The sequence below is a fragment of the Cyprinus carpio genome, chromosome A14, assembly GCF_018340385.1.
Source record: "Cyprinus carpio isolate SPL01 chromosome A14, ASM1834038v1, whole genome shotgun sequence".
Lineage (NCBI taxonomy): Eukaryota > Metazoa > Chordata > Actinopteri > Cypriniformes > Cyprinidae > Cyprinus > Cyprinus carpio.
Genome location: NC_056585.1, coordinates 15589974 through 15605444, shown reverse-complemented (window position 1 = coordinate 15605444; position 15471 = coordinate 15589974). Strand labels below are relative to the sequence as shown.

The 15471-nt window shown below is 37.7% G+C and overlaps 1 protein-coding gene across 1 annotated transcript in view; it reads right to left on the bottom strand.

The window, feature by feature from the left end:
- Nucleotides 1–15471, bottom strand: part of LOC109081608 (A disintegrin and metalloproteinase with thrombospondin motifs 2) — a 104390-nt gene that overhangs the window by 51185 nt on the left and 37734 nt on the right. Inside the window, 1 exon segment of the mRNA XM_042770536.1 lies at nt 1435–1441. Coding sequence (XP_042626470.1) covers nt 1435–1441 — 7 coding nt within the window.

The following is a 15471-nucleotide window of genomic DNA, read 5'->3' as shown; positions in this document are numbered from 1 at the left end:
GTTGTACTGCCTGGTCCTCATGCAGGTCTTTTTTCGGGCTTTGGCCTGGTGGACCTGCAGTAACGCCATGGCGTGAGCGTGGGAGGGCAGAAGCCACCTCCCCGCATAGTGGTAGTGACGGTCGGACACAGTTGCATGGCCGACCGACCTCTCCACCGAGGGAATGCCTGTGTACCCCCAAACGGCTCCACCAATCGAGGTGGACAGAGCGAAGGAGCTTACAAAGATTTGTTTTGGGCAAAAAGGTAAAAGGTGCCTTCCATGATTCTTGTGATCTCCTCATGCACCTCCGGAAGAATGCACCAGAGGGGGGGCACTGCGAACCAGAGCAACCTCCACCGTGAAACCTTACATCTAGCCTCGAAGGATCAGTGGAGGATTCCATACCGTGAACCCCCGCTGCTACCGTGCCATAATGCCCGCACTCCGTTGCTCTCTCCTTGCAACACTCGTTTTTTTGTTCGTACGAGAGCAAGTAGTGATGCCACTACTGCTCGGCTCTGAAGCGAAAGGATGAATTCACCTGCTGTCTCTTATACTCACACTGTGTCTCTGGCGGCACAGAAGCAGACTAAGGCGATCAAACAGGCATCCGGTATCTGGTATCCAGGCATGCTGTGGGTATTCACTGTCATCAAGCGGCAGCTGGATGCAATAATCGCATGCCAATGTGCATTGGCTCATTTAGTTACACTCAAAGTGGATTGGGTCTCCTCTGGCAAGATCCCAATTTCGTCGATCATCCGACGTGACGTTGAGATTGTGACCGACTGAAAGGGAACTAACCTGTATGCCAAGTAAAACAATGTTACCAGTAAAAAGCTGCTGGCTGAACTACACCTTTGGGACCCCAAAAAGATTTTTACCTCTACTGATGGCCCTGTATTAATGGTCATTCGTCATTGTTTGTAATCAGAAGAAACAAAAACTCTGCAAGTGTATAAATCAAAAATATTTAATTATATTATAGTAGATGTTTTGCTGATTATCTTTTTTTTTTTCTGGAGGGACTCCTTAATGCATGAAATGGATTTTATTTTTCCCTGTCCTGCTGCCTTTCACATCAAAGCCTGAGTAATTTTCACAGTAATTAGAAAAGCTGCAAAAAACGTTCACTTGGCTAACTAGAAATCACCTTCTTGCTAATAGTGCTAACAAGCCCATGGCTTCACTCAATAAAACCACTGCCAAACAGATGGGTGGCTAAAAAAAAAAAAAACCCCAGAAAGTAATGTAGTGAATTCAGTAGAAGTGCTTCAATTACCATTGGGCTAATATTGCTGTAGAGACAGAGCCTGGGTGGCTCTGACTAGCCTTGGCTGCTGAGGGGGGTGATTTATTGTTGCTTGTGTGTTTGAGACAGCGAGGAAGGGAGGTAATCAGCATGGAGTTGCCCAGTTTAATGTTGTTTCAGGGTCACGGTGCACTTTGCACTCAGCTCCTTGCATAAAAATATGCTCTTGTTCCTCTGTCATATACTGTCTCTTTGTCCTCCATAAGAGTTCTTAACATTAAACATGTGTTGCAAGTTGGTTTTGTTTGTTATATGTTAATAATAGCCTATGATAGCCTATGTTATAATACACTGTGTATACACTAACTAAACAAAGAGTGACAGCTTTTTAGTGGTTTCGATGAACATTCTTAGCAAACTTTCTAGATCTATAATCCATTTAAAATGTAGAACTTTGTTTTTTTTTGCCACACACACGTTGCAAAGTTTCGTGAAAGACGTCTACATATTTTATGCGGGATTGGCTCTCAAAGTAGCAGTTATTGACACAGTGATAACCATAGCATAGACGTGGTCAAACAATATGTGTGAAAATGTGCATTAACGACACCCTTGCTAATTTCAGAAGCACCCTCAATTATTTCTGTAAACTGACTGATAAACGCTTTTATTTGCAAAACTATATACAAAAAACAACAAAATACAAATGCATCTAAATAAAATAATTGAATAAATGCCATATTTACAATTTAAGCACTTAACTAAATAAGGCTATTAGTAAAATAAATAACTAGAGAAAGCTGACTATAATCAGCTTGCTTACATTGCCTGAGATAAGCCTACTCTTCACCTGAATTAAAAAAAAAAACTCTTCTAGTCTTCATTGATGCGAAGACAACGTTTGAGCGTGTACACGCAATATCTGAGTGAGAGCAGAGACCATTCATAAAAGAACAATGTTATATTTTAAAGCACACATTCAGTTTTGTGTTAGTGAAGGTAATCCCGCGCATTACATGTATCATCACGTAATATTATGCGCGCCTAAAATTAAATATAAAGAGGAGAAGAAAGTGGCCCTATAGGCAGCTGCACATGCCAGGATCCGCCACTGCCAGATGCAGTTAGAAATTTACTAAAAACAAGCCTATCGCCAGACGGGGCGATAGGGGGCACAACGTAGACATGCCCCTGGTGTGAGACCTGAGAGAAATTGCACAAAAAGTGTTATGACTTGTGGCATAATCTCTTTTCAAGAAAACAAGATTGTGAGTTTATTTTGAAAGTTTGTATGTCCCTGAATCAATGTCAAGACTGGATGAAATATTCCGATACCATCACCAAAATCGTACATATCTGCCACTTGTTTCACCATTAACAACATAGCCCTATTTGCGAAGAATATGCTCAAATTGGTTGCACAGTAACTGCCCACTGTCCTACCCCCGCTCTAAAATCCAATCACAAGAGACCAAACCGTGCCCTTGTTCTTTTGAGTGATGGCATATTTAATGGAAATGATCTTATTAGCAACGCTCTAAAGTGTTCCCAAGATCCCCGATGGTGAATTTGAATCGACTGATGCATCAATTTTAATTTATTCAAATGTGACAACACGTCACCGTTTTCAGATGCACTGGCACCTCTCTCTTATTTGTCTGTTTTGCAGATTCTGGATATGATCATGTGATTCTGCACATAAATTAATTGCACTAATAGACCAAATGAGACTGTACAACTTGATCAGTCACAAGCTCATTTATAAGTTGACCTGCATCTCTCAGTTTTAGACGTATTCAGCATTAATACCAGACCCGAATATGACTGAAACGTTAAACATGTTATGCCAATAGTACTTCAAACTGAAAAAGCTCCCTAAGTGGAATGATCAATACTTTATTTTCAGGGGTGTGACTGAAGCAATGAATTATAAATACTCACATTACTGTAATTACGACGTAGTTTATATCAGAAAGAGTGTACTTTTTTTAGTTTTAAAAATTGTGTAACTTTCATTTTTGCTTAAGGACATTTTAAGTGATGTATCTGTACATTTACTCTGGCTATTTTCCCTCCGTGTGTGGTCATTACATGCTTGTTTTAATTTTATTTTTATCCATCAACATGATGTGATGGGATAGAGAGAGTAATCGGTCTTGTGACTCTCGTCAAATCAAATTGCATAGAAAACTTTAACCACCAAACTGCTGTTAATTGGTGTGAGGTTTGCGGGTATTGCACACACAATGGTTAATAACTCCTGCAAGTGCCACAATCATAATGCGGTAAATTCCCACTCCCATTTACTTAAGTACGTAAACGCACAATTTGCACTGTCCCTTTGAGCACATGATCATGCATTGTGAAAAAGTGTTTTGGGGAACTCTGGCTAAAATACTTGGAAATAATGTACTGAAATTGGAGGACCAGATTCAGTATGCACCTTATTGATGACCCGTGGCATTATTAGTGCCATCTCTGTCAGTGCGTGCATGTAATTTAAACTGCAGCCCGTTTATAAACAATGTTTTTTGTTTGATCCAAATACAATCTGCCTTTAATTAGCAAGTGCACTCACAAAAAAAATAAAAAAGAAAAAATTCCAGTTCAAAAATTTTTGTTCCATTCAGTTGTGAATGCTGCTGATAGAGCAGCTTATCCCACAGAGACCACCATGGCCCACAAAGAGACTTGTGTTTGTGTGTTTTTGTATTTTCTTAAAAAAAAAAAAAAATTCCCGCGAAATACTATTTAATGCAATTTTTTCCTTACAATTTTTTTATCAGCATAACAATTTGAGCATGTGTGTTTAAAGGTGGGGGATTTTGCCCTTCTAGAACAATGTGATTTATTTATGTTTTTAATTTTAACATAAATTATCATGTTTTAGTGATTCTCATTTCTTTCATCACAAAACACTAACCTAAACTGGCCACCATTGTTTGGAGAGAAATTGCCTCTTTTTAATGTCTCTTTCTAACCCATCTCATGGTGTGTGTGATGCTGAAATCTCCTGGAAGTTTATAATGGTTTTTGTATTCTTTGCGCTGTTCTTAATATTAATATATTATGTGCACAACAATAGCATGCTCTGGCTCAGTGGCCTTACACCTATTTTAAATCTATTTTTTTCAGACTTTATGATTTAAATGGTGATGAGTGTACTGAGAATATACGTTCATCTTTTCATCACTTTTATAGTTGTATTCCGTGCTGTTTTCGATGTAGAGAACGGGAACAGAATTGTGCAGTCAAAATTTCTACAAACTGCTGGAATGATAGATATTCTTAATTCTTTCTGGCAAACAACAAAAGATAATGTGAATTACAGTATATACAATGTTTTCTAAACATTTAAATTGCAGTGTTCAGTGTTTATTATAAGGGGTAGAATCCACAGCTCAGTACTCACTACTCACGATGAGTACTTTTAAATAAGCTACTCTTTTACTCTTGCTTAAGTAGTTTTTTGGATAAGCACTTTTTATTCTACTCACACTACATTTTTTGGAATGTAATGGTACTTTTACTTCAGTATATTTTTCTGTACTCTTTCCACCACTGTTTATTTTATATATTTTATTCAGTGTTCCAGACCAAACTATGTGAGCATTGCAGGGTTTTCTTTATCCGTGCCCTTCTATATACGGCATCAAAACCTCATCCTAATTGCCTAAAGGAAATGTCTGTTGACATCCCCCACATAATGTTCACAAGCAACAGACACAAAACACATAGCTGAGGTCCTCATTTCAACTCCTCTCTGAGCATCAGGTAAACTGCACTTGGCAGTGTTTAAGACAACACGTGGCTGAGAGAGAGAGAGAGAGAGAGAGAGAGAGAGAGAGAGAGACCCTGTGAGTGATTTTTAACTTTATTTGCCAAATAGTTGTTCTTTTATATCCCTTGGCTCGGCAAATCTGACACAAATCTTCCAGCATAAACATGAACGAAGACCATCCGTTTTATGGCCAATGTCAGGGAAAACTGTGCAGACACTAAACAGAACATACACAGCTGTGTGAATGTTTGTGTGTGAGTTTGCATATGTTTAATAATTTTATCAGCAAATAAGATGCTGGCCTTTGCCGGGTCATTAATTTATCTTTGAGGTAGGCATTACTCCATTATTAATTAACTTTGGCACAGATTGAAAAGCATTGTAGAAACCTAGTCACCTGAGTGGATTTGTTTAAAAGCAGGTTCATCTTCACTTAGTTCACAGGTCTATGGTTTTCTCAAAATAATCATTACAATTGTAAATGCAACCAACCTCCACACAACAGTATCAATCAAGGGCTTTCTACTCCTAATGCTTTTTGCCATTTAAACTCTCTAAGCTGATATTGAAAGAATTGTTCATTGCTGCTTTTTCAGGAATGAACACCTAAAGGCAGATGGATAGAAAGTTGAACAGATGGGCATACAGGCGAACAGGGCTCGAACAACCGACCAACGTTGATAAATGACAAATTGACAGAACAATAGAATAGAAGATGGATGCAGATAAAATATTGGACCAATGAGCTATAGAGCAGAAGCTATCTGTGCAGTGAGCAGAACTATTGTTGCAAATTCCTGGAAGTCACATCTCAGCCATATTTGATGCCAGCACAGTGGTCTATTGCCCAGCAGGCCTCAAAGTCACTGAGCAAGGGGTTTGGAGCACGAGGCAGCACTACAAGGCTTATGGCTCCTTCAGTGAGCGCAGACACATGCCAAAAAAGATGCCAAAACTGCAATTTTTGAAGGAGTCATTGTGACACCCCAGAAAACAACACCGCCATCTGTACAAGCTGTAGTTTACATCAGATATTACAAAGTCATCCTGTTGTTCAAAACAAAACGTGTAATCAACCAGACTTCTAGACTTAAAATGCTGTAGAGGGTATTTATGAAAACAGCATTTATTCAGCTTCAAGCATAACACTTACTTACTGGACTTTGTTTACCACACACAACTTCAGCCAAAAGACTAGATTCATTCCAAGACCTCTTTGGCACAAGCAACAACAGCAGTTGGACAGGAAAGTGGTGCTGTTGCCTGAAAGCAGTATCTGGGATTCGGGATTTTTTGTCAGCTCAAGAAAGAGACATCAGCGATGCACACTCCATCTTCAGGAGCCGTTTTGTCAGTATTCAAAGGTTCAGAATCAATATGCATACATTTAGTATATCTTCTCAAGGGACAATCCTATAGAAATGAAACTTGGATATATTTTAGAGTAGTCAATGTGCAGCTTGTATAGCAGTGTAGATTTACTATCCTCTGAAAATAACTTAACTTAAAGCCATCCTTGTCAAAATAGCTGGCAACAAAAGTGAGTACACCCTAAGTGACAACAAAGCCGCATGTCCTATTCATCATGTTCATGATTTTGTCTGCTTGACAGGACCATACAAATGTGTGTATCTTGTATAAGAGCAAAATTTGGTGCTTGGAGTAAAATTCTCTCAGTACGGACCACTGGATGCTCAGTATGGCAACCTCATGGCAAAGAACTCTCTGAGGATTTAAAAATTAGAATTGTTTGTTCTCCACAAAGATGGCCTAGGCTATAAGAAGATCTGTAACACCCTGAAAACTTTGCACTGAGTTACAGTACAGTGGCCAAGGTCATACAGACGTTTTCCAAAGATGGGTTCCAATTGGAACAGGCCACGCAAAGGTCAATCAAAGAAAGTTGAGTCCTTGTGCTGTGGATCAGGTGCAGAAGCTGGCTTCAAAAAAACAGACGCATGAGAGCTGCCGGCATTGCTTTAGGGTTGCAGAATTGGGAGGTCAGATGTCAGTGCTCAAACCATAGGCCACTAACTGTCAATTTTGCCACGGCGGTGTCGTCCCGAGAAGGAAGCATCTTCTAAAGCTGGCTCACAAGAAAGCCTGCAAACAGTTTGCTGAAGACAACCTGTCCAAGAGCATGAATTACAGGAACCATGTCCTGTGGTCTGATGAGACTAAGATAAACTTGTTTGGCTCAGATGGTGTCCAGCATGTGTGGCAACACCTTGGTGATGAGTACCAAGACAATTGTGTCTTGCCTACTGTCAAACATGGTGGTGGTAGCAGCATCATGATCTGGGCCTGCATGAGTGCTGTTGGTGCTGAGAAGCTGCGCTTCATTGAGGGAAACATGGATTACAACATGTACTGTGACATTCTGAAGCAGAACATCATGCCTTCCCTTCAGAAACTGGGCAGAACGGCAGTTTTCCAACATGATAATGACCCCAAACACCGGCAAGATGAAAACTGCCTTGCTGAGGAAGCTGAAGGTGAAGGTGATAGCATTGCCAAGTATGTCTCCATTCTGTGTCTGTTATCCTGTTCAAGATATTCATCCATTGACAGAATCACATCCAGCTATAACATTTTTTCTACCATTGCCCAAAGCACTAGCTTACAGACATAGTACAACAGGCTTTGCATTACTAAGCTATTACATCATGTCAAGTTTTGACTTCTTTCCCTTGCACAGACAACCTTAGACAGAATTATGGTCATATGTGCAAGTATAGAGTACAGCACAGACTGGAGTTTCAGTCTGAGCCTTTTTTATTCCCTTCAGTGGCCCACTAAGTAATAGTGACAGTTATTATGGCAGGCTGTTATGTTTTCATTACTATCAGTTAAGCTGCCAAAAACACTTAAAGGAGACAGCCGTCTCTCTTTTTCTCTTCATAACCGGATATACTGAGGGGAGGAGTCCCTATTATAACCCCATTACACTCTTCCAGCCTAACTGACAACCCTCAGGACGTCCTTTGTCTTCTTGGGGCAAAAACTGCGACAGAGAATAAAAACTTCCAAAGGGAATATAAACACTGGGTTACTTCGTTTGGGGCAAGGTGATCTGGAGCAAATGTGTAATGACTGGATTTTGATTACATTTTCAAGTGGACATTTAATACATTCATCATCAGAACTCAAAACGAAACTAATTTTCCTTATGCATTGTGATCAAAACTGACATTTCAGAGATTCTTCAGGGGGGAGATGATAGCAGTGATTGAAGGTCTGAAATTTAAAATGCTACAAATTACTCACACAAAACAGGCATGACATAGAAATCCACAGAATCACGACATGAATGGAACATGATATTAAGCTAATGTTGATTTTGTGACAATCAGTACTGGACTTCAAACTATAATAACGGTGACAAATTGTGAAGTTTGTGTCCTTGTTCTGCCTAGACAAAACTGACAAAACAAACATATTCTGCTGGAAAAAAAAAAAAGCGTCCCCTGACTAACAATGCTAGTAAGAAAAGGAAGTACAAGGTTTAAGATGTAAAATTAAATTCTGAACTTAGTAACCAGTGATGGAGTAAAAGTGAGGGTGTGTTGTTTTTTTTTTTCTTTGAAGGCTTCTGAAGTGTTGCCAGCTTTTATGCATTATTAATTTTAAATGCACAAAATGTCCTTACAACCTGACAAAATATTACTGAAGTAGGTGTAAATAGCTTGTGAAATCAAATTGATCGTAGAATCTGCGATCATTATAAAAAAGTAAGGAAATCACATTTACAATCACCAAAGCATTTTTTCTGTTTTTTAGGTCTTAGTGGGATTTTTTTTTTTTTTTTTTTTTTTGCATGGTTTTCTTTCTTCTGCTAAATATTAAGTTTTAATTTGTAATAATATTTCACTGTATTACTATTTTATAGTTTATTTCTCCGTCATCAAATAAATGCAGGCCTTTGTGAGTAAAAGAGACCGCAAAATTTTTGAACGGTAGTGTATGAAGAAGATGTTGAATTCATCAATCAATAGAATATTACCTTTAAATCAAGAATGAAAGTAGTGAAAATTCCAAGCAATTTCATTATTTCCTTCCTAAAAAAATCCCTACAAATTGCAACATAATGAAACCTAAAGAATGTCAATACAGCAAGGTGCTCAGACTAGTGGAAATAAATCATGTCCATCGTTGGGTAAAATTGATTTGGGTACTGCAGGCATAAGATAGTCGCTTGAGTAAAAGCGTGTGGCTGTATTAGGTAGTCCTACGGTTTCCCAGCACACAATTACTCCATAAGCCAGTGGAGGTATCGGTTCTTTGCCTTAACCATTTGCTGTGTGGCCACCTGGACTGCTTTTATTTCGCTTCAATCCCTCTGGATAAACCTAATGTACAAAGACATAGTTTCTATTGGAGAGAGTAGAGGCAGGCTGAGCACATGTGCAAATGGAAGATTATTGCATGCATATTTTCCTGGAAATTTGCTTTCCAATAGATGCAGTGCCATATGCAAATTTCTTACACTACTTGATCAGCATGTTTTTACCAAGGGTCAGAAGGGCCCACCCAGGCCTATTGACTGTGGGTAAAACCAGAAAAAAGAAGTGTTCATTCAAATTAAGCCCCATGCCTCAAGCGACAGATAAAATCAGCTCCTCATAAATTACTGGAGATCATCTTTTTAATCAGGCTTACTGTATACACATTTGCCCACTCTTTTAAGTGAAGGCCACATATACAGTGATTAAAAGCAGTAGTATATGTATTCATACATCACTTTCGACACTATTTCTCTCCTTACACTCATGTCTACACTGCAGAATCGCTAAAGTAGTTTGACCACTTGTCTGAGTCATTGTGGATATTGATAAAATAATCAACAGCCCAGAGAAAAAGTAGGCATCCAAGGCTCTGAGAGAATACACCAAGCAGAAACTTCAGATTGCATGTTCAGCAAGTCTATGGGAGCCAATGTGTAATTAGATAATGTTCAATAAACACATGGTTTACTTTAGAGTAAATAATTCTGTCATCGTTTACTCACGTTTGTTTCAAAAAGCTATTTGACTTTGTCTTTTGTGTGAAACAAAAAGGAGACATTTTGAAATTATGTACTTGGTCACTTTTTTTCATGCTTACAATGAAAGTAAATAAAAATAATGAAAATAAAGAAAGGACTTGGAATGACATGGAGTGCATAAATAATGATATAAATCAGTTTCAAAACTGAATGCGGACAAATGCTGGCAAGATCACACTTGACTTAATTTGGTAGTTCTATTTGATGTCGGATGCTGCAATCATTTTGTGATTATATCGCTTTCCCTAATGAGCACAAATGTTTGTGTCAAAACTCTAATTAGACCATCATCAATACTCTTTTGCAGAAATCAATCAGTTTTGTTCTTGAAAGGAGCCTATTTTTCTTTATCCAAACACTTAAAAGAATGGAGAAAATTTCAAAAGGACAAAACTATCAAAAGGAAGATATATTATTGCCTGAGAAAACACTGTTTACAGCAAATATCAAATGGATAATTTGCCCAAAAATTTTTCATCATTTACTCACCTTCATATTCTTCCAAACCTGTATGACTTTTTTTCATCTGTGGAACATTAAAGAAGATATTTTGAGAAATGTCTCAATGTTCTAATGTCAATGTTAACCAAAACTTGTTTGGTTGCCAAAACTCTTCAAAATATCTTCTTTTGTATGTTCTGCAAAAGAAAGTCATAGTAAATTAAAGTTTCTAAAGCTCAAAGCTCTGTGGAATACCTGAATCTGATTGGCTGATCACTGCATTCTGTGATGAAATATTATTTGCGAAAATGATCAGTGAATAGCATAAATTGACAATTATACAATTGCATTTTTCCAGGCAACCTTTTTTACATGCCAGATTCATGTGTCATATCATTCAAAAACAATCTTTTTTCACACATAAAACAGTACATTCAAATCAGTATTCATGTCTATTTATTAATATGTTTGATAAATTTAATGAGCAGTAGAATGTACAGAGCCAGTTGGTCATTATTGCTAAATAAACTTCCAAGTGGCTGGCAGTATCTTTAATCTGATAGGTGAATAAGAAAACCGCTATCCCACTGATACACTGTGTTTGATTCTCCCCCTTATGCTCTGCTAAGTGTTTGCATTTGTACCCTGTTCAACCAGACCTGCTTAACATGATAGTTCGCATATTACTATTCTGATTATAAATTATACTCCACTACACTGTACATGAATGAAAAATGATGCTTGCATATGAGTGTAAGTTGCAGGGCATTTTTATATGTAGATTAATGGGTGCACATGAATATGCTAAATTTGTCCAAATTGAGGAGTGACACGCCAGACGCCACCATGAATCAAAGCCACTAGAACATTATTGGTGTGTTTCAGCTGCCAGCTACACATTCAAACCATTTAGATGCTTTTCATGAGCAACTATCGCATCAAAAACCCTTCCCCCTCTGCCAATAAACAAACCACTCATGCTCAAAACTAACATGCTCCATCTCACACAGAGTAAACCATCTGAAACTGAGGAAACCACTCTGAACCAACAACCAACCAGTTCAAACCATCATCTAAAAAAAAAATCTTGACCTCAAATATAATTATACAGTGTTCAGGAGATTATAAAACATTATACCCGCTTTAAAAACACAGTGGTTAATAGCCTTCAAAGAGGCTGTGTGTGCAGTTTTGACACTTATAATCAAGACTTTGGCAGTAGTATCTTTGAGTTGTGTGATCAAGACCTCCTGCTTCAAAATGATCTCTCCTCAAATGCCTCTGGGGAGCACTGTGAATGCCTAATTCACAACACATTAATGAATTCTAATAGGCCAGAGGTGTTCATTTGGGCATTCAATTACCCCCAGAGTATCTCTAATTAAGGGCATGTGAATATCTATTAAAGTATACGCACATGTTCCCGGCCACTCTGGAGTGGAACTTTAATGAAACAACACTGACATATGTATCACACAACGAAACGCAGAAGTGTGGACAGCTAAAAAAGGGCCTTCAAAACAAAAACTGTCAAAACAATTTGAGAATCATGTAAGCGCGCTGGTTTTAAACCAGACGGTGGTGGAAAAAAATCTTCCAAAAAACATGTCACCATGTGGGCTAATTCTGAACAGTTGCTAATCATTTACCCAATTCGCCTGCAATGATCATGGTAACTTTTGTTCACAATTTTCAACAAAAAAAAAAAAGTCTGAGACATTTTGTTACGGTTATGCTCACTTATTTCCCATTTATTAGTTACAAAAAGTGCAGCAATAAAAAGCAGGATAGGTTCTCTAAATGATTTATCAAAAGGTAAAAACAGTTACAAATATTGTATTACCGTGTGCTTCTGTACTACAGCTGTCAGGGTTACAAAAAAAAACTAAAATTTAACCAATTAATTTATTGATAAACTAAATAAATAAACCAAATAATTCACAATAAATCACATATAAGAAATAGTTGCTTAGAAAATATCCAAATGATGAGGAAATTTCAAATTTCTCAAATACTTATTTCTGTTTATACAAGGGAAAAAAAACACACAATGAAAGATAGTCCATTATTTTTACAGTAAAACTATTAATATTAATATGGTTACAAAATTGTTATGAGCTATGTCATACAAACTTTTCCAAATGTTTTGTATTTCCTCCTTTTTTAAAACAACAACATGGGGAAACTAATTCCTTATAACACTTAAAAGAACTAACATTTTAGACCATAGATTATCACAATTTTAAATGTATGCAGGCTGTGCTATTTTTTATCTAACAGAGTCCTTATTATGAAGCTTACATACAGATCAAAAAATTACATTATCATATTATGATTTATATATAATTAGTTAACTAAATTACATTTTAACTAAACTGATAGCACTAGTGAGTCATGTGTACTGCTTTACAGACATGGTGGATGGAATCACACCAGTTTTCGTAATGTGTATCCCAAATGCTCACAGCGGATACACACCCTGCTATTTCCCTCACTGTAACCCCTCTCAGTAATAATAGTGGTGTGGCACTGAAGTGCTGGCTCAATAACAGACCTACAGAGAACGGCACTCTGAGGTTGAATCACTCTCACATGAAACAGTCTTAAGAATTATCTCAAGCATCTGACAGCACATGGCTCCCGAGCAACAGTTTATTTTGAGTGCAGTGGAGAGGTATTCTGGTTTATACGGTGTGATAAACTGCCAAAGAATATGCTTTGTTGTAGCTTTAAACTGTGAGGATGGGAAAACTAAATGCTAATATTGTGTAGGGCAATAAAGATAAGAGAAAGCAAAATAACTCAGCGTACATATGTTATGCCAAGTACTTTCTGGACAAAAAAGCAAGCATATCAAACTGTGACAGGGAACTTAAAAAGTCATTGTACAATACTGGCTGCTTGTATTTAAAAACAAAAACTCCCTTTTAAAACCTGGCGTTAACATGCCTTTTGGGTATTCAGATAGCATGCAATTTCATTATATTATACATGTTTATATTTCTTAAACGTTCTTTTATATAGGATTTTAGCAGCATAAATAAAACAGGTATACACTATACACTGCAACAACTCAGCGCTCATACTGCAAAAGGAATAAAGCACTTTTGTTTTGATAATCGATATGTCCCCTTTCCAGGTGTTACACATGAACGGAAACATAAAATGTAGCAAGAGACAGAGAAACAGAAAAGGAGACCACAAAGAGAGAGTGTGTGAGGAAATTATAGAGTTTCAGTGAAGGAAGTGTTCCTACAACCAGCTGCTTCCTCTAGTGTTCAAGTCTATTAGGTCTATCTCTGGGAATACTGGGTGTGTTATTATTTTGTAATATTAGGCCTTTCAGAACAGATGTTCTGGAGTCAAGATCCCATAAAAAGACCACTAAAACTGGCTTTGGTGCTGCCCTGTAATCTGTCCAGTTCAAACAAATCCAGTGAACTACTTAAAGAACATACAGATGGAAATGGCAAGACTGAAATAATTATATAGGTGTAGCTTGAATACTGGCTGACCACCTGTGGTGAAGGGAGAAAACCAATCCCACAAAATGAAATATATAAGGAAATAAATATAATATTAACAATAATAATAAAGTTTGTTTGGGTGTCTGTGTGTGTATGAGACATGTGATGTTACATGCAGTTACAATAACTTTAATGCATAATATGATTCTTTCAAAAATTCTCCCTTTGTGTTTCAGTATTCTTTCTGGGTGAAGACTTCATCGTGTTCTAGTCTGGGTGTAAGCTAATGAAATTGAAAACATTCAAAAGCCTCTTCTCGATTGTCCAACCCAAACATTTTTGTTTTACATGGACGCAGTTCAAAGGCCATATGGTTGTCCTCACAGTTCCTGTTCGTGACCAATGAAATTCAACAGCTCTGCTGAACTGAAAATTTATACATTTGTGAGTCGCTACAGATAGGAGGGAGACAGGAACAAACCCCCAAAATGAAGACTCATGCATTCAACAGGTGCATGAGACCTGATGTTGAAAACCACCTTTTGCACATCTGTGGTACAGCTTGGTAAAACTACTGGATGTGAAACTCAATTTCTACCATCATTTACATTCTGAACCTGCATGACTTTATTTTACACATAGAGCACATAAGCAGAAATTCTGAAGAATGTTACAGAAACCCAAGTCTGTCAGGATGGGACATAAAAGCACTTTTTGAAACGATGTGATTAGTTTTCAAATAGGAAAATGTTTTGGAAAAGAACAGGCCTGGCCAAAAAGAGCCTTACACACATACTGTGTATCCTCAAGAAGTACCATCCTACTTATTTGAGGAGCTTGCTTTCTCTCTGACTTCCAGTGAGTTTTGCAGGATGCCATCTGTGCATGTGTGTGACAGTCTACAACTATTAACTGAGTGAGACAGATAAACATTTAAACTGGTTGTGTGATTGTGCGTATGTGTGACCCATTCACCAAGCATTTCCTCTACACTTCATTAAAGGGGCTCATATAATGCAGTTTCAAGTTTTCCTTTCTCTTTGGATGAGTGTTACAAGATGTTCGTGAATAGATCAAGATCCCTAAAGTTGCAAAGACTAAAAGTCTCAAACCCAAAGAGATATTCTTTTATTTATAAAAGTTAAGACTTGTCCACATCCTTCTTAAACGGCTTGTTTAAAACACACCCCCCACATGTCTACGTCACAATGTGGGAAGATTTGCTTAACACCACCCAAATGTTCATGCAAAGAAAGAAGGTGTAACTTTATTGTTGCTGCCACCGCCACCGCCATGTTGTGAAGATGCTGTGTGTTTCGTTGCAAAACCGAAAATACTTTTGATCTTCCAAAAGAGGACACGACTAGAAATCAGTGGTTAAATTGTATTTACAACACTGTTCCAGAACAGTTCAACACAAATATTCAGATGTGTGCAGCACATTTTATGGAGGACTGTTTCCTGATCCATGGGGAGAGAAGACTACAATGCCCGGCTGTTCTGA